At 42.0% G+C, this 24965-nt stretch overlaps 2 protein-coding genes and 1 long non-coding RNA gene across 15 annotated transcripts in view; 1 reads left to right on the top strand and 2 right to left on the bottom strand.

Moving 5' to 3' along the window:
* The window catches only part of WDR93 (WD repeat domain 93), a 48326-nt gene extending 35909 nt beyond the window's left edge, over positions 1-12417 (bottom strand). For 2 of the 11 annotated variants that reach the window (XM_038532840.1, XM_038532836.1), the window contains exons 1-5: positions 12283-12326; positions 10525-10677; positions 3564-3905; positions 2544-2736; positions 814-878 (exon numbers count right to left, since the gene is read on the bottom strand). In XM_038532840.1, coding sequence (XP_038388768.1) covers positions 814-878; positions 2544-2736; positions 3564-3863 — 558 coding nt within the window. In that variant the 5' untranslated portion in view covers positions 3864-3905; positions 10525-10677; positions 12283-12326. Of the gene's footprint in view, positions 1-813; positions 879-2543; positions 2737-3563; positions 3906-10524; positions 10678-11929; positions 12257-12282 lie in introns of those variants that run through there. The other 9 variants (XR_005357068.1, XR_005357067.1, XR_005357066.1 and 6 more) reach the window with 9 other exon arrangements.
* Positions 12332-22752, top strand: PEX11A (peroxisomal biogenesis factor 11 alpha). Of its 2 annotated transcripts, XM_038532844.1 has the most exons (3): positions 12332-12536; positions 18366-18481; positions 20705-22752. In XM_038532844.1, exons 1-3 carry the CDS (start codon positions 12481-12483, stop codon positions 21274-21276), a joined length of 744 nt encoding a protein of 247 aa, XP_038388772.1. In that variant the 5' UTR covers positions 12332-12480; the 3' UTR covers positions 21277-22752. The 2 variants fall into 2 exon arrangements, with proteins under 2 accessions (XP_038388772.1, XP_038388773.1); XM_038532845.1 differs by lacking the exon at positions 18366-18481 and having other exon boundaries at positions 12350-12536.
* On the bottom strand, positions 13737-15204 carry LOC111095223. Of its 2 annotated transcripts, XR_005357070.1 has the most exons (3): positions 15050-15204; positions 14119-14291; positions 13737-14002 (listed from the first exon to the last, which is right to left on the bottom strand). It is a non-coding gene; the product is annotated as an uncharacterized LOC111095223 (long non-coding RNA). The 2 variants fall into 2 exon arrangements; XR_005357069.1 differs by having other exon boundaries at positions 13737-14291.
* Positions 22753-24965: the final 2213 nt, after the last annotated feature.

Here is a 24965-nt window from a genome sequence, read left to right as displayed (position 1 = left end):
GGTTAATCTAGCATTCTAGCACCATTTGTTGAAAACACTTTCTTTTCCCCACTGACTTGCTTTGATGACCATCAACAGTATTTTTACAAGACAAGCTACAATTAAAAATCTACTCTGAACATTCCTCTCTCTCTCTCTCTTTCTCTCTTTGAACTCATTGACTCACTAAACATTTTTTGAGACCCATGGCATATAGACAGTATGCGAGGAACAAGGGCTACACGGGTAAGTAAGACATGTCCCCTGCCCTCAGGATGGTTACATCCAAGAGAAGAAGCAGTCATACAAACAAATAAGTGTGGAGAGTGGAGAAAACACACACTGTGATAGAGATTCTGCTCTGTATGGGGCCAGGCAGAGGAGGGAGAGATTGGGTCCTTTTTGAGTATATAAGGGAAAGTATCTCAGAGAAGGAGATAATCTGAGCTGGTCTTAAATGAAATATAAGGGAACGAGGGATATTTAAGAGGCACTCATAGCAGGTAGGGAGGCAAGGAGAACAGAACGTGAGCAGAAGGAACAGCACGTGAAGCAGCCTGGAACATTTAGGGACTTATAAATAGTGGCTGAATATATTGGTCTGATGCTCAGTCTGGACTGGAGTTCCTTAGGAACTTCTCTGAATAAATCCAGGGCATCCAGCATGTACCCTCAGCTGGTGGGGGATCTAAGTTGGATATTTTGGAGGAGGCTCTCTGTCCAGAGAGTCTCTTCCTTTCTACCCTAGGACAGCTGTCATCACCTCCACAGTAAAAGTGAACTTTGTTTGCTACAGCTTTTGGCCCAGCTATAAGGGAAAGAACATGAACTTACCGCTTCATTGATGGCTTTGATTAGGAAAAGACTATCCTTATAAAAGTAAAACAGTCTAGCAATACCTGAAACAGAGAATGTAAAATAAACAAGTAAGTCAAAGAAAAACTGGGATTTTTATATCTGACTTTTTGAATTATCATCTTGTGCTCATGGGTTATTAGGCCTCCCCCTGCCCTACTGGCTCCTGCCGATCTGTTTCCCTAGCTTCCTCTCCCACTGACTCGACATGTTCAGGCTGTTCTCCTTCCTGGGTCCTCTCTGCCTACTGCTACCCATTCTCTTATCCTGGGAGCCTCGGTGAGACACTCAGAACTTGCCCTGACACCCATAATCCAGAAAGGCAAAGGCAAAGAGCCCACCGTGGGTGCAGGCCTAACTCAACCCAATAAATATCCAAGGGATATCTGCTGCACGACAGATGTGCTACGGACAACCAAGGCAGTTGCTGCATTCAAATGCATTACATTGAGGGTCACACAGATAGGATTCCAAGTAGATATAATGCAGAGTGATAAATGCAATCCCATCTTTAGACCAAACTCCTCTTAAGTATCAACATTCCCATTCTAGCTGCCTCAAGGCTGCACATGCTCAAACTTATAGAAAAGTTTTGGAAGTAGTACAGAGTTCCCATATATCCCTCACCTCGTTTCCTCAATGATTGCATCTTACATAACAATACTATGATTTTTTCCTCTCGTTTTAATAGCCTGTGCCTTGGTTCAGACCTTCAGAATTTCTCTCCCTGATGAAAGCAATAGTTAGGGCATGTTTATCGGAGGGAGGAGGAGGGAGGGGAGGGAGGGAGAGGAGGGAGCGGAGAGGAGGGAGGGAGGGAGGAGGGAGGGAGGGAGGGAGGGAGGGAGGGAAGGGAGGGGGAGGGGAGGGAAGGGAGGGAGGGGAGAGGAGGGAGGGGGGGGGGGGGGGAGGGGAGGAGGGAGGAGGGAGGGAAGGAAGGAAGGAGAGGACGAAGGGAGGAAGGAGGAGGAAGGAAGGAAGCCAGGACGGAAGGAGGACCCGACTGTACGAAGAAAGAACACCTCACTCAAATCCATCCCTCCCTTCCTTCCTTCCTTCCTTCCTTCCTTCCTTCTTTCCTCTTCCTCTCCCTCCCTCCCCCAACAGAAGATAGGTTTATTTGGGGATACTAGAGAACTGCATCACCAGACAAGCAAACTACTACAAAACCAAACATTTCTGCCTCTCATTTTGACTTACTCCTACCATGGTGTCCTTCCTAAAACACCGATTGAGTCAGGTCACTCTCCTACATAAACAGTGTCCTCTATTACACTGTCTAAGGTTCTTGTGTACTGTAGGCCCTGTGAAGGCCTGGTTCGCCCTCAGGCTGAAGGGAAAGAAACAATCCCTGGTTTATATGAGCAGCAGGACTTCTGAGTGCCCAAAGGGTATGAAGTCTGGGTTCATACTGGCTGGTTGGCATCCTGCCTGTGCCACTCACCTTCTACATTTCCTCAAGTGAGTTATTTAACCTCAATGCCTCAGATGCATTTTCTGAAAAAACAGGGATAATGAATTGTACTTACTTCCTAGGGCTGTTGTGAGGGTTAAATGGGCCAACCTACAGACTAGTGCTTAGAACACCATCCTGTTCTGTAGATGTAAGTCAATATTACATGGCCCCACCCATACCTGGAAAGGAGATTAAATTAAATAGTCTACAGATAACTATAAATGAGGCTACAAATAAGAGGGAGAATCTGTACCCATTTCATCCACAGGAGCAATAAGTATTTCATTCCCTAAATCTGTGGTCCAGATGGAAGTGACATCGACCTTAAGTTTCTCCCAAATACATATTTGTTTAGCACTGTACAGATTATAGATGGAGAATCCTTTGGCTCCTCCAATGAAGACATAGTCTTGGGAAACTGCCATACAATTTGGCATCTTGCTGAGCTGGGAAAATAAAAACAAAGAAAAAAAAAGGAGTGATTTTCATCTGCCCCATCTATAAGAATATGAGCTAGCTTTTCAAAGAGGCATATGGGCCCTTCCTAGATATAATATTACCCCCAAACAGTGCTTATCTAATTATCTTGCCCAAGCATCAAGAAAGTCATAGCATTCTATTTTTAGGACAAAGGGGCCAGAGAACACAAATAAGTTAAGAATAAGTACACATTTACAATGTTAACCATGACCACAGGTCCTGTGATGAATGGACAGGCGGCCCCATTCCCTGTACTCTTTTCATTGAGAACACTATGGAAAGGGCTATAGCTGAGACACTGGCAGATTCTCAACTATCAAGCAAGAGGGTGATTAATACATTCAGAAATATATTTTTTAAGATTTTGTTTATTCATGAGACACACACACATACACACACACAGAGAGAGAGAGAGAGAGAGAGAGAGAGGCAGAGGTAGAAGCAATCTCCATGCAGGGAACCCGACATGGGACTTGATCTTAGGTCTCCAAGATCATGCCCCAGGCTGAAGGCAGTGCCAAAGCACTGAGCCACCAGGGCTCCCCCCCAGAAATATTATTAAATAGCAATAGAATATAAAAGATTTTCTGTGTAATCTTCAACTAATTAGAACACCCATTTCCCAGGCAATTACTAGATCCATTTTAATCACCATGAGCATGCCTATAATCTTTCAAAATTGCATCTGTCTTGTGAATGAAGGTTCCTTGGAGCAGTTCCTTCCCTGAATCAGGTATTTTCATTTATTAACACTCAACTGGGAAACAGGGACTCCTGGTCAGCTGCTCTATACCTTGTTTTCTACATGTGGAGGGTAGGTGACAGGCTGGATCCGGCTGAGCTCAGCTTCCCTCAATGCATCCCTCTCCTGGATAACTTTCCAAGACTGGTCAAATAGAAGGTTCACCATCTTGTTGATCATTCGATAAGGCTGAGGCAGGGAATCCATCTCCTGACCTGAATCTTTGAAGACATAATCACCTTCATCATCCTTTGGCCAGTCCTTCTCTGTTGGGGATGGCACTTCCAGGAGCCCCTTTCCTGTAAAACTGGAGAACCTCTTCTTCTCAACTTGACTTCTGGGGATTGACATCACAGAAGCTGGCACGGGGAACTCTTATGAAACTCTGAATAACTGATAAAGGAAGCAAGCAGAGGTACTCTGAGAAAAAGGGGAAGTTACCAGAAAACAGCACATTATTACCCTTTCTAGTGTAAAATCCCATGGGGACTATTTCTTCTAGAGACTGCCACTCTCCTGATTTATCACAGGATTGTTACCGCATTGCTAAGGTATGCTCTTCATGTTATAAGGATATCGGCAGAAATGGGTATTGATGAGTCACATCTTCCAGGCCAGCCCAAGATAATGTGTGGTATAGTGCAGGGAGAAGAATCTGGCATTCTTGCTGCTTTCTCCATCTCCTGCTCAGAGACGGTCTGTCTCGGTCCCAATGAGAATTCAACCTCTCTCCTACCACTTAGGTTTTCTCTTGCTTCTTCCATGTCTGCAAATGGTTGTGCCCAGGCCAGCTGAGTAGTGAACCAGGATTGCTCTCTTTCCTTTCCCTCACTTCCAACCAGATGCCAGATGCCGTTCAAGCACTTGCAATCCTAGCTGTCTCTTTTGTTCCTTTCTCTCTAGGCTCACTGCTACCAATCAGGAGTTCTGTAGGCAGAGTGTATTTTTGTAGGCCTGTGAAATTTTTTTCTAGAGCTTACAAAAATATTGGAGACTCAAAAAAATTGGACTAAAACAAAACAGAATCCCCACAAAATCAAAATAATTAAACACTCACAAAATATTACAATTTATCAGTTCCAATCCGTGTGTATGCGTAACATGTCAGACCATAGAAAAGAACAAGTAATCTGTACTTCATAAAACACAAAGCTATACAAATTATAAAAAGGCTTTCAAAATTACAGTTAAATAAAGGCATTTAATGTGGCACCTGTGGTCCATTTTAAGATGCTTAACATGTAGCAGAGTGGGGTCTTATACTGTCAAAGTGCTAGGGGCCGTGGAACTCTTATAAAAACCTGCTGCCATCATCTTTCCTCGTCTGCTAGAATACATCTGTGATGTTTCCAGTGCATGAGTAGAGGAGATAGCTGAGTCTCAATATGAGAGAAAAGAACCACCTGAATTAACTGGTAGAAACAGTAAGCTGAGCTCACACAGGGCCAGGAATAATACCAGTTTCCACCAGGGAAACTGGAAAGCCTCATAATTCACAAACACTGGATGGGGTACTCAGAAGAGTCTTGCCAACTAGTGGAAAAAAATTAGCCCTAGAATAAATGCTTCTCTGGTATTGCCAAATCTTAGAAGATCAAAAAATTGCTAAGTAACTTAACTGCATACCAGAACAAAGCCCAAGAATATTTACAAGAATACAGAAATATCCAGCATTCAATGAAATAAATGTCTGGGATCCAATAAAAAAAATTACCTGGCCTGCAGAGGCAAGAAAACATAGCCATAATAAATAGAAAAGTCACTCAATTGAAGCTGACTCATCATCAACACAGCTAATAGAATTAGCAGACAAAACAGTTATATTTCACATGTTCAAAAACCAAGAGGAAATGTTAGCTAGAGATGTGGAAGATACAAAGAAACCCAAACAAACTTTTAGAGATGAAAATTACCATGTTGAGACAAAGAATACATTTGACTAGATTTAAATTTTTTTAAATTTATTTATTTAAGAGAGAGAGTATGAGAGAGTACATGCTTGTGCTCATCAGCGGGGGAGGAGCAGATGGAGAGAGAGAAGCAGACTTGCCTCTGAGCAGGGAGTCTGATACGGGGCTCTATCTCAGGACTCTGGGATCATGACCCAAGCCGAAGGCAGATACTTAACCAGCTGAGCCACTCTGGCACCCCTACATTTGATTAGATTAATCACAAGCTCTCAAAACAAAACGAATTACATGGACAGAAGATAAATAAATTTTAAGATACAGAAAAAGATACAGAAACAAAAATGAAACAAAAGAGAGAAAAAAATGAAGAAAGTGAGGTGTGGGAGAACCTGAAGTAGCCTAACATAAGTGTGGTTGAACTCCCTAAAGGGGGAAGAGACAGAAAAATCTGTAGAAATAGACAAAATGTTTCTAAATTTGATGAAAACTATAAACTCACAGATACAAGAAAAAAATAAGTCCTAAGCAAATGAAACACGAAGAAATCTATACCAAGGCACTTCATGAATAAAACTAGTGATAAATGGGATACATGGGTGGCTCAGTGATGGAGTGTCTGCCTTCGGCTAAGGGCGTGATCCCAAGGTCCTGGGATCAAGTCCCACATCAGGCTCCCCTCATGAAGTCTGCTTCTCCCTCTGCCTATGTCTCTGCCTCTCTGTCTCTGTGTCTCTTATGAATAAATAAATAAAATCTTTTTAAAAAACTGGTGATAAAGACAAGATTTCAAAAGCAGCCATAGAAAAAGAAGACATGAATAAAGGAACAAAATAGAGGATGACAGCAGATTTCCTAAGGAGGTAAAGAACAGTGGAGCAGTGTTCTAGAACACCCTACCCAACAACAGCAGCAGACAGCTTCTTTGTTAAGTACACATGAAACATTTTTCAAGACAAATCATATTCTGGGACATAAGCCAATTCTTAAATTTAAGAATACTCAAGAAATACAAAGTATTTTCTGACCACACAGAATTATTTCAGAAATCAATGACACAAAGATATTTAGAAATACACAAGAGCTCAAGAATAACACACTTCTCACTAACTTATGGATCACTACTAAATACCTATTAGAATGGCAAAAATAAAAAAATACTGACAATACAATACAAAAAAATGACACACTGACAGTACTAATGTAGATGTGGGGCAACTGGAATACGAAATGATACCACCACTCTAGGAAAGGATTTGGCAGTTTCTTATGAAGGTAAACATATATTTACCATATAACCCAGCAATTGCACTCCTAGGTATCTATCTACTCCAAGACTATGAAAACTTACATTCACACAAAAGCCTGTACACAAATGTCTATAGCAGCTCTATTTTTAATTGCCCCAAATAAAAAAACAATCCAAATACGTTTTACCACATAAATGGATAAACCAACTGTGGGATAGCCACATAAGGAATACTACACGGTAATAAAAAGTGAAAAACTACTGATACAGACAAAAACATGGGTGAATTTCAAAGGCATTATGCACAGTGAAAGAAGCCAGTCTCAAAATCTATGTGCAGTGATTTCATTTATATGGCATTCTAGAAAACACAAACAAGTAATGCAGAACAGATCAGTAGTTGCCAGGAGCTATGTGTGGAGGGAGGATGTTATTTTTCTTAATCTTATTTATTTATTCATGGGAGACACACAGAGAGAGGCAGAGATATAGGGAGAGAGAGAAGCAGACTCCCTCTGGGGAGCTTGATGCAGGACTCCATCCCAGAACCCCAGGATCATGACCTGAGCCGAAGGCAGACGCTCAACAACTGAGCCACCCAGGTGTCCCAGGAGGATGCTATTTAAAAAGGATAGCATGAGGGAGATTTTTGGGGTGATGAAGCTGTTGTATCCAGATTGGAAAAGATGTTAAGCTGTCTTTATTCCCACACAATATGATTATTTATATAGTAAATCTGATGAAATCTACCAAAAAAATCTACTAACACTAATAAAATGAGGTTAGCAGGGTTGCTGGATAGAATTTCAATATAAAAAACCTACTGTATTTCTATAAACTGGCAACAAGAAACAAAAATTGACATAAAAATACTATTTATAATAGTATCAAAATATGAAATAGGGATAAGTCTGGCAAAAGATGTATAAGACCTGTATGCTGAAACTGTAAAATATTGCTGAGATAAATTAAAGAAGACCTCAATAAATGGACAGAATACCTTGCTTATAGGTTGGAAGGCTCAATTTTGTTAAGATGTCAATTCTTCCCAAATTCATCTATGAATTCAACACAATCCCTATGATAGTCCCAGCTGTCCTTTAAAAAAAAATTTAGGAAATTAAGAAGCTGGTTTTATAATTCATATGGAAATGCCAAGTACCTATAATAGCCAAAATAACTTAGAAAAAGAAGGACAGAATTGGAGGATTAACATTACCTATTTCAAGACTTATTATAAAGCCACAGGAATCAAGACAGTGTGGTACTGGCATCAAAATACACAAATAGAGGGATCCCTGGGTGGCGCTGCGGTTTAGCGCCTGCCTTTGGCCCAGGGCGCGATCCTGGAGACCCGGGATCGAATCCCACATCGGGCTCCCGGTGCATGGAGCCTGCTTCTCCCTCTGCCTGTGTCTCTGCCTCTCTCTCTCTCTGTGTGACTATCATAAATAAATAAAAATTTAAAAAAAATCTATTAAAAAAATACACAAATAGATCAGTGAAATCAAATAAAGAGCCCAGAATTAGACTCACATATGTATGGACAGCTTATTTTTGACACAGTAAAGATTATCCAATGGAAAAGAGGATAGTTTTTTTTTTTTCAATAAGTAATGCTGCAGCAATTAGATATACAAATGGAAAAGAAAATGAACTCTGGGGGCACCTGGCTGGCTCATTCGGTAGAGCACATGACTCTTGGGGTTATGAGTTCAAATCCCATGTTGGGTGTAGAGATTACTTAAAAACAAAATCTTAAGGGGTGTCTGAGTGGCACAGTTGGTTAAGTATCTACCTTCAACTCAGGTCATGATCCCGCGGTCCCAGGATTGAGCCCTGTGTCAGGCTTCCTGTTCAGCAGAGAGTCTGCTTCTCTCTCTCTCCCTCTGCCCCTACCCCCACTCATGTACTTGTTCTCTCTCCCTCTCTCTCTCCCTCTCTCTCAAATGAATAAAATCTTTAAAATAAAATCTTAAAAAAATGAACTCTGATCTATACCCTGCAGCATATACAAAAATTAACTCAAAAAGTAAATCATAGACCTAAATGTAAAATTTTAAACTGTAAGACTTCTAGAAAAAAATATAGGAGAAAACTTTTGCAGTCTTTAGTTAGACAAAGATTTCTTAAATATGACACTGAAGTACAACCTATACAAGAAGAAATGAGTAATTTAAACCTTCCAAAAATAAATTTATCCTTTTCAGAAAACACTGTCCAGAAAATAAAAGGTAGTCCACAGACTGGGAGAAAATAGTTGCAGGTCATATATATGATAAAGTACTTGTGTTCAGAATGTTTTGCACATTCTTAAAACTCCATTATAAGAAATGACCCAATTTTTTCAAATGGGCGAAAGATTTGCACACTTAACCAAAGAAGGAAGATAGACCGGATGGCATATTGGCACATGAAAATATGTCCAACATCATTAGTTAGTGAAATGCAAATAAAATCACAGTGAGATGCCACAACATGTGTACTGGAATGCCTATTTATTTATTTATTTTTTTTTATGATAGTCACATAGAGGAGAGAGAGAGAGAGAGAGAGAGGCAGAGACATAGGCAGAGGGAGAAGCAGGCTCCATGCACCGGGAGCCTGACGTGGGATTCGATCCTGGGTCTCCAGGATCGCACCCTGGGCCAAAGGCAGGCGCCAAACCGCTGCGCCACCCAGGGATCCCTGGAATGCCTAAAGCTAGAAGACCACACCAAGTGTTGTCAAGGATGTGGAGGATACGGAACTCCTCCAAATACTGTTGGGAAGATAAAATGGTACAATCAGTTTGGAAAACAGTTTAGCAATTTCTTAAAAAGTTAAACCTACTACCTACCACAATAGCCAGTCATTCCACATTCCACACCTAGGTATAAGGAATGAAAACATATGTCCCCATGTAGTCTTATATATGAATGTTCATTATGGCTTGGCTGCTCCAAACTGGAAACGACCCAAATGTTTATCAACGGGCGACCAGATAAAATAGCATAGTCACTGGGACGCCTGGGTGGCTCAGTGGTTGAGCACCTGTCTTTGGCTCAGGTCATGATCCCGGAGTCCCGGGATCCCAGGATTGAGTCCCACATCGGGCTCAAGGAGCCTGCAAGGAGCCTGCTTCTCCCTCTGCCTGTGTCTCTGCCTCTCTCTCTGTGTCTCTCATGAATAAATAAATAAAATCTTAAAAACAATAGCATAGCCACTTTGGAAAACAGTCCAGCAATCTCTCACAAAGTTGAATATACACTTGTCATATGATTCAGGAATCCCATTCCTACATATTACACAAGAAAAGTTTGTTTCATATGAAAATCTGTACTTAAATATTTACAGTAGCTTTATTTATAATTGCCCCAAACTAGAAACAACACAAATGTACGTCAGTGGGTGAAGAGATAATGAACTATGGTACATCCATACAATGGACTTTGTTTTTTTAACAATAAAAAGCCAAAAACTACAGATAGGATATATACAACATGGAACAAACTCAAATGCATGATGCTAAGTGAAAGAAATCAGATAGAAAAAGCTATATACTACATGATTCAATTTGTATAATATTGTGGAAAAGGAAGAATTATAGGTGTAGGAAACAATATAAATCTGTCTTTAAAAGCAAAAGTGCTCATCTTTATCATCATATCACTGTGTTGTATTTACTATTTACTTATGTCACTCATTAACCTAGGCCTTAGCACAGTGGTTGGTACATGGCCAGCATCAACAAACCATTTGCTTGCAGTATTGCCCTGACCTGGGACATCAAATTAGAGAATACTAAATGCCTCTCTTACAAGCACTTACCTCTGACAAGGATGAGCAATTTATGGGGCCAAGAGATTATACGTACCCAGAGCCTAGATGCATTCTTCTGGAGTCTAGACCACATTCAGGTAACTATAACCTGAAATTCACTGCCCAGATGATGCCAAGGCCGACACAAGCCTCTTTCCCAGCTTTCTCTTGAGGGCAGGCCCAGATGCTAATATGTGCACTCCTAGACCTGAAAGGTAGCCAGAACGTGGCTGTTTGCAGGAGTATGGGCAGAACTTGGATATGGCTTGGAATATCCACACATTGTATGCAAGGCCCCCTCAAGTGATGTGGATGGGAGCCAGGAATGAGAAGAGAAGTGGCGGGTGGGAAAGGACTGGGGGCCAGCTCTCCCCACAGTCCCACATTCCAGCTGTGTTTCCAGGTATTTCAAGGAGCCCAAGAATTCTGAATGTGAAACTGAACTTGTAGGTCATTATGAAAATATATATGACAAGGTAGGAGAACAGAACATATCTGATGTGACAATTGGTTACCTAGACTTAAAACTTTAAAATATTTAGGGGTACCTGGGTGGCTCAGTCAGTTGAGCATCTGCTTTCTGCTCTGAGTGTGATTCCCAGGGTCCTGGGATTGAGTCCTGCATCGGGCTCCCTGCTCAGTGAGGAGCCTGCTTTTCTCTCTCTCTCTCTCTCTTTCTCTCTCTTATTCTCTCTCCTATCCTTCCCCACCCCTACATGTCTCTCTCTCTTGCTCCTGCTCTATCTTAAATAAATATTTTTTTTAAAAACCTTTCAAATATTTAAACATATGAAATGTGGGAGAGGTGCCTAGCTGGTTCAGCCCTTGGAGCTCAGGACTCTTGATTTCAGGGTTATGGGTTCGATCCCCAGGATGGGTGTAGAGGTTACTTAAAATCTTTTGGGGCATCTGGGTGGCTCAGTCTTTAAGCCTCTGACTCTTGGTTTCAGCTCAGGTTATGATTTCAGGGTCCTGAGATGGAGCCCCACACAGTGCTCAGCACCAGTCCCCTGGGGATCCTCTCCTGCTGCCCTAGCCCCCACTCACTGCATGCCTCTGGGGTACTCTCTCTCTCAAATAAAGAAATAAAAATATTTAAAATATACAAAATCTCTTTAAAAAAATAATAAAATAAAAAGCATATGGTTTGTGGGTCTGTATTTGCAATCCTACCCCGAGGCCTGCACATTTTAAGGGCAGGAATGACCAAGGCAATAACGATTACAAAAATAGGTGACCTCGCTTTTTGATTAGAGGGGATATATTTCGTAAAATTACTGCTATGGAACAGGTGGGATTTCCATGTTTTCAAGCCCCAAAGAACCAACGTTCAGTGGTGCAATTTCCTCGAAATCAGTTTCTGCCTCCACTTTGTTCATATTAGCCCTTCTAGGATATCCTCAGGCAGCAATCTTCTTTGAGGACTCAATGATCCAAACAGAAAATTCTCTCATATTTACCGGGTTTTCCATGCTAGAAGTACATGCCACGCACTGGCTGATTTCTGCGCTAAGCATTTCTTCCCCAGACCCGCAGCTGGTGGTGCTCAAGAGGCATAGCGGTGGGAAATGATTAAGCCCCAAAGTCCCCAAGCAAAACCTCGGGGGAATCTCCATTCGGGATGCCGCAGGGAGTTCCCAGGATCTCCGGGGACACCCGAGGCTGGGGAGATGGGTCCTCCCCTTCCTCAGAGCCCGGGTACCCCCCCCCCCCCCAGCAGAGCCCCTCTCTAGGAGACTCTAGATATCGAGGGGTGTCCAGGGACACGCGGGGAATCGCTGAACACGCGCCGGGAGGCCGAAGTTCCGCTCACCTGGGCCGGCGGCGGTGCGTCTCCTTAGTAACCGCCACTTCCGGTCCCCGCCGGAAGCCCGTGAAGTCGCTCTTCCGAAGGCGCGCCCGCCCGCCCGGGTGGAGGCGGGGAGATTCAGCCTCTCCCGCAGGGACCCAGTGACACCTTTGAGGACTCGGGACCGAACCCGGAGCGACACGTGGCCTCGGGCCGGGCGCCATGGACGCCTTCACGCGCTTCACCAACCAGACCCAGGGCCGGGACCGACTCTTCAGGTGAGTCAGGCGCCGGCGGCCTGCACCCCTTCCTGGCGCTGCGACCCGAGCTGGTCCCTGACCCCTGGCTCCCCGAGGAGGGACTCGCGCAGTGGACGGCGGCGGGACGGAATTGGCTTCCAAAGCCCTTCTCGCCGGCACTCTGCCGGACCGGGCCTCGCGGCCGCCCTGACCCCAACCACGGCACACCAACCCACCAGCGCTCTCCTAACCCGGGGAACACCGGGTCTTCTCCACTCGGCATTCCTCCCGGGAGTTATTTTTAAGAATTTAATTTTTGGGGGGACGCCTGGGTGGCTCAGCGGTTGAGCGTCAGCCACCCAGGCTCGGGGCGTGATCCTAGAATCCAGGATCGAGTCCCGCATCGGGCTCCCTGTAAGGAGTCTGCTTCTCCCTCTGCCTGTGTCTCTGCCTCTCTCTGTGTCTCTCATGAATAAACAAACAAAATCTTTTAAAATTTTTAATTTTTCAAAGTAATCGCTACACCACAGTGGGACTCGAACTGGCAACCCCGAGATCCAGAGTCCACCGCTCCACCGACTGAGCCAACTAGGCGTGCCCCGCTCCCCACCCCCCCCCCACCCCCCTGTTTGTTTCTTTATTTATTTTTAAGATGAACTTTGGGCTGACATTTGTGGCCCGGGAAGCCAGCCACTTGGTTGTGGCTTCAAATACCCCCATGAAATGCTTATGGAGAGACAGAATTTGTATTTCTCTTCTATTATTGCCCTTCTATCTCACTGAGATTGTAGGGAAGTAAAGATTCTCCCTCTATCCTTAAGGTCTTTCAACTAGACTAAGAAATAAATGTACACGAAACAGGGAAAAAAAAAAAAGGTGTGTGCACAGAGTCCCAGTATTGAAATTAAGACCTAAAGAAATGACCCAGGGAGGCAGTTTGTCTACATTTTAGACAAACAGACAATATATTTGTGAAGAATTGGCAGGATAAAGAAAACAGGTGTTTTGGAGCTTCATTTAGGAGCAAATCCTAAACAGGATTTAGGCTGAAATAGTAAGATGAGAAGAAGAGAAAAAAAAAGTAACGAGGTTTGTTTCTATAGATTTCTCTGTTTTAAAGCCCTTCTTTGGTGATAAGGAAGTCTTTTTACTTAGTACAAGGAGGGTATTTTTTTCTCATGGGAGATGTGTTTCCTACTTTCTGGGGGATGGAGAAGAGTCTGAGTGTCCTTGCACTGCTGTTTCTTAAATAACTTTTATTTAGAATAATCTAAATGCCAGAGTGGCACCTTTTGGGTTGGCCTACCCTTGGCCCCTACAGTTTCCCTTTCCGAAACTTCCCTGGAAGTTTCTTACATTAAAAGTTGAGCTGGTAGATTGTCCCATGTCCTTGAACCAGTGTCTTAGTTCCGACGATAGGTCATTTTAGTTAAACTCAGGAGGTGGTGACGCAGTGTGTTCTAAGTTTGGCCAGGGTTCAAATTATCAGATTATAAATAAGGCATCTTTAGGGAAACAAAAGAAAAACAATTAATGATTAGATCAAATTATGAACCAGCTTCTGAGTTCTGAATGTAGCCAGTCAAAGATTTCTAGTTGTTAAGGTTTAAAGCATCTTTACATAAAGTGAGGGCAGGCAGTGGCAACCTGACAGAGTTTCTTGGTTTGTAGTTGAGTGTTTCTGGAGATCATCTTGAGTGGCTTGTAGAGCACCAGGCATGAAGATTGTTCATGTGTGAGCTGTTGTGACTTTTCTGAAGTTCACATCAAGTTGTTCATACTCAATTTGCAGGGCTTTAAGAAAAAAGGCAATCCTAGTTATCAAATGATTTCATGTCAAAAGGATAGGAAATACCAAAAATACTAGTTTGGAGAATTGTAACCAGGCTTCGGAAGAAGGTAGAAGAAATTAGGATCTAGCCCAGTTTATAAAGAATTGTATTTGAATCTAATTTCCACAAAGGTGTATTATTGAAACATAATTTTTTTCATATACTCACTCTCATTTTACCAAAGAGAGCCAAATCAAGACTAATTTCTTACAAAATAAATCTAGTTGGGATAAACTTGGCCTGATTATTTACATAAGTGCAGCAAAAAGCAAAAATGGTGATTAAACATATAGGCTCTTTTAAATCGGCTTTGCTGGAACTTTTTTTTTAGGAATCTCCATACTGAACTTTAAACAACCTCTTGAAGCCAGAAGCCAAGTCAAATATTGCCATCAGACTTCACCTGTAATACCGAAAGATTAAGGTTAATTCTTCTCGGGACGCTTGGGTGGCTCAGCAGTTGAGCGCCTGCCTTTGGCCCAGGGTGTGATCCTGGAGTCCCAGGATCGAGTCCCATGTCGGGCGGGATTGAGTCCCACGTCGGGCTCCCTGCGTAGAGCCTGCTCCTCCCTCTGCCTGCCCCTGCCCCCCACCCCTCTCTGTCTCAAGAATAAATAAATAAAATCTTAAAAAAAAAAAAAAGTTAATTCTTCTCTTCTTGAGGTCCCCAAAATACCCTGAGGTTCTTGGATCTGTTAGGAAGTGGCCTCCTTTACTCACCTGGTAAGGCTGCTGGGAGCCCTGTAAGCAAGCTCTCAGGCTCTTTTTCCAAAGGCCCTTACTGGCTCCTTAGAGTCACCCTTACTGCCTTAAAACTGTCCAGTCATATCTTAGTCAATGCCTGTCTCCCAAGTGTGACATTCCAGTCAAAGCCTTGGTAATGTAACCCATGTTTCCACTTGTGTCCTGTTACAAGGAGAACTAATTCTTACTGAACTTACCTAAATCTTGTCCAAAAAAAAAAAAAAAATAGAATAATTCAATGAGAGTTTTTGAATTCTGGAGGGATCAGATAAGGAGAGAAAGAAATTGTTGTAAATCATAGGTTAAGAGAAAAACTTTTCTTAAATCTGTAAAACAAAGCATTAAAAAATTAGCAATGTTTCGAGCAAAATTGTCAATTATAATTATTCTCCAAAGTTCATTTAGTCGTTATTTATTCTTGATCTGCTTAAATTCTTTTCTTCCATTAGTTACAAAATTCCTTACCCAGTTCAGTATTATAATCTTAAGGTTATCGAAACCTATATTTGTAAAAATTCGTTTTTAGGAATCTCTTAAGATAAAACATATTTGCAGGAAGCTTTTGTAAAAGAATCTGAGTAAAGTATTAACTGTCTATAAATGATAAAAATGTTAAAAATGGCCATGATTAAAGATCTGACTAAAGTTTGTTAGGAAGCAAGATTTCCTGTTCCTACATTTCCTACATAGAACATTTCAAAATATTTGATCATTTTACTTCTTAGTACAGGGAGGGTATTTTTCATGTGGGAGATATATTTCCTGCTTTCTGGGGGATGAAGGAGAGTCTGAGTGTCCTTGTACCAGCTGTTTCTTCAGTAACTTTTATTTAAAATAATCAGTGTACAGATTTTGGGGCAGCCTGCTCTTGGCCCCTTCAAGATTCTATGTGGAATAGTTTTTTTTTTTTTTTTTTTTTTTAAGATTTTATTTATTCATGAGAGACACACAGAGAGAGAGAAAGAGAGGCAGAGACACAGGCAGAGGGAGAAGCAGGTTCCATGCAGGGAGCCCAACGTGGGACTCAATCCCGGGTCTCCAGGATCATGCCCTGGGCCAAAGGCAGGCGCTAAACCACTGAGCCACCCGGGCTGCCCAGTGTGTGGAATAGTTTTGTGAACCATAAAACAAAGTACAATATGGAGAGCACCAGAGTACAATATGGAGAGACAGAACTAACTGTACCTCTAAGGTGCATGCTATGCTGCTGGAAATACTAGACAGAGATTGTGCTTTTTTTTTTTTTTTTAAGATTTTATTTATTCACTTGAGAAAGAGAGAGCATGAGTGGGAGGAAGAGGAAGAAACAGACTCCCTGCTTAGCAGGGAGCCTGACATGGGGCTCTATCCCAGGACCCCAAGATCATGACCTGAGCCAAAGGCAGATGCTCAACCACAGAACCACCCAGGTGCCCTGAGATTGTGGTTTAGCACTAATTAGTTTCCAATTAGTAACACTAATGATATTTCTTTTAGAAATTTGGTTGGAAAAAAAAATTTGGTTGATTCTTAATAAAGAAAGAATAGTTAGGGTTGTGATTTCATTTAACATCTTTCCCTTCCCTTCTCTCCTGGATATGGAAGGGCTAAGACAGTCCATGAATGCCCCCAGTCATGAGACTTTTGGAAACCGATTTTATCCAGATTTTGTTCTCAGTGTGTTACAACTGTTCATTCGTTTAACCCTCATCACAACCCTAAGAGGTAGATACTCTAAATTATTCCCATTTTACAGATTGGGAAACTGAGGCAGAAGGTTAATAGGAACTAAGTGGCAGAACTGAGATTGAAATCCACATGGTTGACTCCAGTGCCCACATAGTAATAACCAACCCATACTACTGTTGTAATTAATTTGATGAATTTTTTTAAATGGTTGCATTATATACAAGCTTCATTAAAATAGAAGCCTTCTAATGCACTGCTCTTGGAATGTACCCTGCAAGGTTTATCAGTGAGGTTGGTTAATAAACAAATTGTTTATGATATACTTTTCAGTAAGATCTGAGATCTCTAGTATTTATTTCCCAACACCCATGGTGATCTATAGCTCCCGTAAACTAACTGGCATTCATAAAATAATACCTTGGTTTGGGACACATTCCTGTTATTACACCAAATCTGAAAAAGGGGGACTTATTGGTGTGACCAGCTTGAGCCCTATGGCCATGAAGCTACTTTATTTTTTTTTTTTTTTCATGAAGCTACTTTAAAAGAGAGAGAGAGAAAGAGAGAGATTGATTCTTTTTAGTTCACCTCCAGTACCAAGTTCACCATTTTGGAAAATGTGCCACATTTTATTGAGCATAATATTGGTAGCTGACAGTGGTTCCAGTGCAGTTACAGGACTGTGGGAAACAGGCACCCACTTTGTTAAATATTAATGTGTTTAGATGTTTGATTCTGTGATATAAAATTTCTCATGTGTTAATGCTTTTAGTAAGGATTGTTATTTATAGTCCTAGCAAAAATCACTTTACTGAATATTTAGTATTTTTAGGGAAAAAAAACAAAACAAAACTAGTTAGGGTTTTATATAAATACAGGCTCGGGATCCCTGGGTGGCACAGCGGTTTGGCGCCTGCCTTTGGCCCGGGGCGCGATCCTGGAGACCCGGGATCGAATCCCACGTTGGGCTCCCGGTGCATGGAGCCTGCTTCTCCCTCTGCCTGTGTCTCTGCCTCTCTCTCTCTCTGTGTGACTATCATAAATAAATAAAAATTAAAAAAAAATACAGGCTCCTGCTTAATATTGAAAGACAAATATAAAAACACATCTATATGTATTTATGTTGGCATGTATTTGATCTTTTTACAAAAAATTAAGCAATGTGCCAACTAAACTTTTCATTTGGTTCTGGTCTGAGTGTATGTCCAATCATATCAGTAGTTGGTAGTAGGTAAAAAGTTCATTTTAGAAATCTGAAAAATCATTCTATATAGGAGAAAATAAGGAATATGGATCACTGGAAACTTACCATGAAGGAGATATTTGTACATTTTACTGCTTTGACTACCCATTTCTCTGTGCCAGCAACAGGCCTCTTTAGGGGCTGTTCACTATTCCTGCAGAGTTCTGTTGCATTACCTTTGTGTCATATTTCCATCACATGTTCTACCCTTTGGCCCTTGGAGTGACTGTTGCAAAATTATGCTCTTGTAAGAGCCACTTCCATGAGAAATTGTCTTGGAAATTTTGCTTTTAGCAACACACTTTTCTGCTTTCCTTACTGCATGAATCAAATTTTGTTTGGTTTGTAAATCATTCTCCTCATTTTTTTTTTCCATTTCAGAGCCACTCAGTACACATGCATGTTGCTTAGATATTTGTTAGAGCCTAAAGCTGGCAAAGAGAAGGTGGTAATGAAGCTCAAGAAACTGGAGTCCAGTGTGAGCACTGGCCGTAAATGTAAGTACCTGGTCTCTTGAGGGACAGTGGCTCCTGGTTTCAAATCATCAGACCCTGTAATTCACAAAATGCTTTCTAGATCATTGATTTCTAATCCATCATGTTTTTTGATGAAGTTGACCAGTAAGGCTGCCCTCATGAAATGACAGGCCCAGAAAATTGGATGTTTTGCTACCGACCATTTGCAAACACCCTCCTATGTGCACACTTGGTGCTGTACCGTATCTTTTTGCTTAATTATAACCAGTGGACATATGGCATTTTGCTCGTCTTTCATTCTTAGAATTGTACAACATTTTGGCAGTCCCTAACATGAGCTTCTGGCTCCTGGAAGGCCTTTGTATTTTCTAGAAGAGCAGAATAGCTTACCTTTTCTCCTTCTCTTGAGGGATTGCTAGAGAAAATCAATGGGGTGGTTCTCAGCCTGTTTGTGGGGTGGTTTCATGTTCAAGGCAAAAATGAAGTTAGTGTTTTACACTCTATTAATTCAATTTAATAATAAAGCATACCGGGAAAACCTCGTACTTCTAATAACAATTTCATACCCAAATCTTAGTTGTTTGGTAAGAATCAGATGTTGTCACAGCAGGAAGGTGGAGATGTTAGAGTGGAATATAGAAATTAGATGTTGAACAATTATTTTTGCATACCTACCTTAGGTATGGTGCTGAGCTTTATGAGACAAATAAGATTACATGGTGTAAATAATAAGATTTAGTGCCAAATATATTAGCTAGGATAGAGGGAAAGAAAGGTTTAGGAGGAAGTGGAACTTGAGCTGTAGCTAGAGAATAAGGGAAGGAGAGCCTTTCTGAAGGATGATTTCCTCCGTGAAAGCTCAGAACTGTTATGAGCAGACCATTGTATTGGACGATCAATGAGGAAACTAGTTTGACAGAAGACTTAAATTTTCTTTTTTTTTTTTTGAAAAGATTTTATTTATTTATTCATGAGAGACAGAGAGAGAGAGGCAGAGACATAGGCAGAGGGAGAAGCAGGCTCCATTCAGGGAGCCCGACGTGGGACTCCATCCCTGGCCTCCAGGATCAGGCCCTGGGCTGAAGGCAGCGCTAAACTGCTGAGCCACCGGAGTGCCCAGGAGACTTAAATTTTCAAGTGGAGGCATGTTGGGGGTAGGGTGAGCTTTGGGGGATGGCTTTGAAGGATAGGATTAGAAGTTCTCAGATTCTTTAGTATGTTAGAACTCACAGGTCCTTTAGAGGTTACTAGTCTCTGAAGTTGAGGAAGGAATTACCCAGGGTCATTCAGCCATTTTGATGCAAGAGTCCGAACTGGAACCCAGGATTATTCATTACATACTCTGTTTTGTGTTATTTTTGATATAATACGAGACATTCTCTTGAGATTATAAGTCTATTGAGGATATTAAGTGTTTGCTGAGTCAAAAATATGGTCCTTAATGGAAAATACTTCTTTTGTATTCTCCATAATGTTTAGGACTATAACTCATTTTGAGTAGACACTCAGTAAATATTTGTTGATTAATACATCCCCGATTAATTGAATTACATGCTCAGATATGGCTATGCCTTATAGTGGTTGATTGAATTCAACTAGGAGTCACATATGACAATATTAATAGTTTTCCTATCCTCTAAATCCTACCATCTCTACGGAGCTGAAGGGGCTTTGGGACACAGAGATGGCAAAATGATAATGGTGTTTTATTTAAAAACAAAAAAACAAACAAAAAAGCAGTCTTTTGTCTGGAAAGTCAATAAAATCTAAGGTATCGGACTCTCCAAAAGGATATTGGCATCTGGGTCGGGAGGAATGGCCACAGTGAATCAAACCTTAATATGTGCAAAAATAAACAAGGAAGTAAATAAAGTTGCATCTAGACTTCATGTTATCATAGTACTACTTCTAAAGATGTAGAGCTGATAAGCTGATAATAGTAAAATGTCACAATCCACACTCATGATTGACCTTGCCTGAAGGATGTTGTAAGCCAGTGTTAAGGTATTCACTTGAATAGAAGTGATAAATTTAAAGAGTTGCTGTGTTTTATGCCTTCCAGGATCATTTTGGGTGTCCTTAATATGCTGTAAAGTCCTTCCTTATTCCTGAGTGAAGACTGAGCCTCAAATGACAGTTAGTTGTCAGAACACCAGCACTGGTCTCTCATCCTGATATAGGGATCCTGCCTTCATATCCCATAGTAACTAAATATTTGTTAACTGTTGTGGGTTCTTCTTGCAGGGTTCAGACTAGGCAATGTAGTACATGCTGTGCAGGCGACTCAGCAGAGCATTCATGCCACTGACCTGGTGCCCCGTGTATGCCTAACGTTAGCCAACGTGAACCGTGTGATTTATTTCATCTGTGATACCATCCTCTGGGTGAGGAGCGTAGGGCTTGCCTCTGGCATTAACAAAGAGAAATGGCGAATGTGGGCGGCCCGCCATTACTACTATTCTCTCCTGCTGAGCCTGGCCAGGGATCTGTATGAAATTTCCCTGCAGATGGAAAAGATTGCACACAACAGAGCAAAGAGGGAGAAGTCACTGTCTCAGGATCCTCTTGAGTACAACGTGGCCGATGAGGAAACAGAGTGGCTCCAGTCCTTTCTCCTTCTCTTATTCCGCTCTCTGAAGAAGCATCCTCCCTTGTTCCTGGACACAGTGAAGAACTTCTGTGATATCTTGAACCCCTTGGACCAGTTGGGGATCTATAAGTCCAATCCTGGCCTTATTGGACTTGGAGGTCTTGTGTCTTCCATAGCAGGCATCATCATTGTGGCATATCCTCAGATGAGGCTGAAGATGCACTGAAGTGGTTTCAGACTGAAGAGACAGCATCCTTAGGATGGACATTTTTGTGAGCCACAGACCATGCTATACTGAGCATAGAGACTCGTTCATGGGAGCATTTCATGACCAGCGATGTGAGCAGAGGTGGGGCCAAGAATGGAGAACAGGAGTGCCTGAAAATTTGTGTTTTTTAGAGAGATGGAGTGACTTCTGCATTTCTGAGTATTTTCTTTTCATCTAATACTTAATCGAGCATCTGATATGCTCATAGTGGGAGCTTACTATTTGCTGAGTAGGTGAAAATTGAAAAAGGCCCAAACAATTGAACATTAATATACAGTGACCTTTTGGTTGTGTGCCTCACTACTGTAGGTCTGATACCCAGCCCTCTTTCAGACCTAGTAGAGGCCTCTCATTCCTCTGACCAGATACCAACCCCAGCTCTTGCCTCCCCACCCCCCCCCCACTTCTCCATAGAGGCCCATGCCAAGACACAGGAGAGCTAGGCTTACGTCCTTTTATCCTGTGATTTCTTTGTCCGGAAGTAGAATCAGAAATGCATCAGGTCCCTTCATGGTGTAAATGATGACTGGGTAGTACAGTGAGTAAGCAGAAATCAGAAGCACATGGAAAGGACTAGAGTACCTGTAATATGGGAGGTTACAACAGGTGCTTGTGGGTAGCCTGTGACAGATGGACAAAACAGGTTAAAAAAAACAGGCCAGCACCTCATTCCTCTCACTCCCAATCCAGTGTTCTTTCCAAAATAGTTTGTTGCCTTCCTGATTGAGTGGAAGTGTGAGACTCCAGAATCCTGTGTGAAAAGCCTTTTTTTAGAACTTTGTTAGTGGTTTATATAAAAAAAACTATCTAGATTTATCAACTAGATTTTTTATTTAAAGCCATATAACAGTTTGGGTACTTGTACATTAATTTTCATCAAAATTCATGCAGTTAAGAAATTTCATGAATACTCTGAATGGAGGAGCATCACAATTTTCTGTGATAAATCAGGCTTCATATGTGTGGGGTGGTTGGGGGAGTGGAAAGAGCAATTAGGGGCTACTGAGAAGACCGTTTATTCATGGTCCTCCTTCCCATCTTGGGTGTTGAGTTCTTATTTGTGATTGCAGATCCTCCGATTGGAGGGCGGTGATATAGAAAAATAGGATGCTGTCAGGTAGGAAGCCAATGTCAGTCCTATCAGTAAAGCCATTTCACTTACCTGAAGGGAAATGAGAAGAGAAATGCCACTAAATAAATTTCCCGTAAATGTGAATGAGATTCTTAAGAAGTAGACTCAGGTCCTTGGCTCTCTTATTTTTAAAGTGATTAGTCAAGATAACGAGATTTGAGAAAACACTTGGGGAATTTTAAGAGGAATGAAAGCTGCTAGGTCAGGGCAAATAAAACGTTTTAAGCAATTAAATATTACTTTGTCCAGATCCTCTACTATCAAAGGTTAATTATGTCTAATAAATTTCTAGACAAAAGACACTCTTGTATCTGTGAATATATTCTGGGAATGAAGAAGGGCGATCCAGAGATGATCAGAGTATACACAGTTGGTAGAGAGAGCTCCAGGAAAAATAAGCTCTCGCCTGGAGGACCCAAGCTGAGGAAGATGATCAAGAAAGCTTTAGATCGGAACATCTGCGTTGAAAGAGACCTCTGGGATGATCTCATCCAGGAGAGGGTCTTCTGTATTAACTCTCAGATGGTGCTTTGGCTTCTGTCTGGAGAAGTTGGCCTCAAATCTGTGGTGGCATGTTATGGTGGTGTCCATCTTGGTACTTTTGTCCTCTAATTTAGGGTGGGTGATGAGTTTGGATAATAACCACCCCTTCTGGAATTTGTGAAAACCTTAATGGTACATCCTTCCTTGTGCATCTTTCTCGTTTCTAACTACCTCCCCACTCCGAGCCTCCGCATTCATGAGGGGTTCTAAAAACCAAAGACATTCCTAATAGATGTACAGGCCAGTACATTCACAACTGAATATTGTTCCCTGAGAATTTATCCAACAACAGATGTTTGAATGCCATGCTTAGCTCTGGGATCTACTTTATACAGGAGGACCAAGGTCTCTATGCTCATGTGGAAAGGTAAAGGGGTGAGAGGGGTGCGGCGGGGTGGGGAGGAGGAGGAAAGAAGATAACTATCCTTCAAGCTGAGGCTGGAAGACAGACTGCACCCAGGGGACCGCCCTAGGCCCTTTCACCACTCCTCACCTCTCACCCACATTCCAGACTCCCAGCCGAAGCTGCCAAAGGGTCAGCTTTGTCAACAGAGCTTTCTGGCACAGAGCCCTATACACTCTCTGGCCCAGAGCCGTTACTCCAAAGGCTTGGAACCGCCCTCTGGCCCAATTCTCCAGACACAGCCTCATGGATAATTTGTCCTGAATCCTGAAGTGAGGGCAGAGTCTCCTTTTTCAGATGCTGCCTTTCCTCTCCATTACTGTCTTGTATTTTATTTTTTTAATTTTATTTTTTAAGTGGATGATTTTTTTAAAAAGATTTTATTTATTTGAGAGCATGAGAGAGAGAGAGCATAGCACGGAGTGGGAGAGGGAGAAGCAGACTCCCCACTGAGCAGGGAGCCCCTTGTGGGGCTTGATCCCAGGACTGTAGGATCAGGACCTGAGCTGGAGGCAGACGCTTAACCAGCCGAGCCACCCAGGTGCCCCACTGTCTTGTATTTTAAAAAGTCTGAGTTGGATCAGTATTAAATATATCATATATTTATTTTTTTTTTTTTAATATTTTTTTTTAATTTTATTTATTTATGATAGTCACATAGAGAGAGAGAGAGAGAGAGGCAGAGACACAGGCAGAGGGAGAGGCAGGCTCCATGCACCAAGAGCCCGACGTGGGATTCGATCCCGGGTCTCCAGGATCGCGCCCTGGGCCAAAGGCAGGCGCCAAACCGCTGCGCCACCCAGGGATCCCTAAATATATCATATATTTAGAACTCCTTTTGGAGGCTCCCTGCTTAACTCTCCTCCCTTTTTCTGACCTCTCATTCCCTGCCTTATTCTATCACAGATACAGACTTGATTACCAAGGATCTATGAGAAATCTTCCCACCTTCTGCCTCTTTCTCTTATTGCCCACAGCATACAATTTAGAGAGTCAGCAATAGAGGTTATTCTACCAACAACAAGGAAAATAAGTTTTGTCCCCTCATTATCCATTTTATTGTTAATAAAGCCCCAGCATGGAGCTTGAGCCCTCGACCCTGAGATCAAGAATTGCATGCTCTACAACTGAGCCAGCCTGGCACGCCCTATCCCCATTATCCATTTTATTTCTAATTTTTATTCACCTTTAAGATTTTATTTATTTATTTATTTATTTGTGAGATAGAGATATCAAGAGAGAGCATGAGCTGGGGAGGTGAGGGGAGGAGCAGAGAGGGAGAAGCAGACTTCCCATTGAGCAGGGAGCCCCATGTGGGGCTCCATCCCAGGACCCTGGGATCATAACCAAACCCTTAGCTGACTGAGTCATCAGGTGCCCCATTATCCATTTTAAAAAGCCCTTCTCAGATAATCTGAAAACTATGGCTTATACCACAGTCCTCTATCATCTTTGAAGCCAGGAACTGGAACTCAGGCTCTTGCCTGATTTGTTGCTAAGGAAGGGATGAGAAGTAATAGTTCTTGGTTGTCTAGATGCTATTGATCAGTAAGAGGATCCTGGTCAACA

The sequence above is a fragment of the Canis lupus genome, chromosome 3, assembly GCF_011100685.1.
Source record: "Canis lupus familiaris isolate Mischka breed German Shepherd chromosome 3, alternate assembly UU_Cfam_GSD_1.0, whole genome shotgun sequence".
In the NCBI taxonomy this organism is placed as follows: Eukaryota; Metazoa; Chordata; class Mammalia; order Carnivora; family Canidae; genus Canis; species Canis lupus.
The sequence above is the reverse complement of the archived record's forward strand: the minus strand, read 5'-3'. Positions and strand labels throughout refer to the sequence as shown.

Bases quoted from the DNA above. Each gene is read 5' to 3' on its own strand.
- PEX11A (XM_038532844.1), top strand. From the start codon at position 12,481: ATGGACGCCTTCACGCGCTTCACCAACCAGACCCAGGGCCGGGACCGA. The intron at 12,537-18,365 runs GTGAGTCAGGCG...TTTCCATTTCAG, and splicing joins GGCCGGGACCGACTCTTCAG to AGCCACTCAGTACACATGCA. The intron at 18,482-20,704 runs GTAAGTACCTGG...TTCTTCTTGCAG, and splicing joins TGTGAGCACTGGCCGTAAAT to GGTTCAGACTAGGCAATGTA.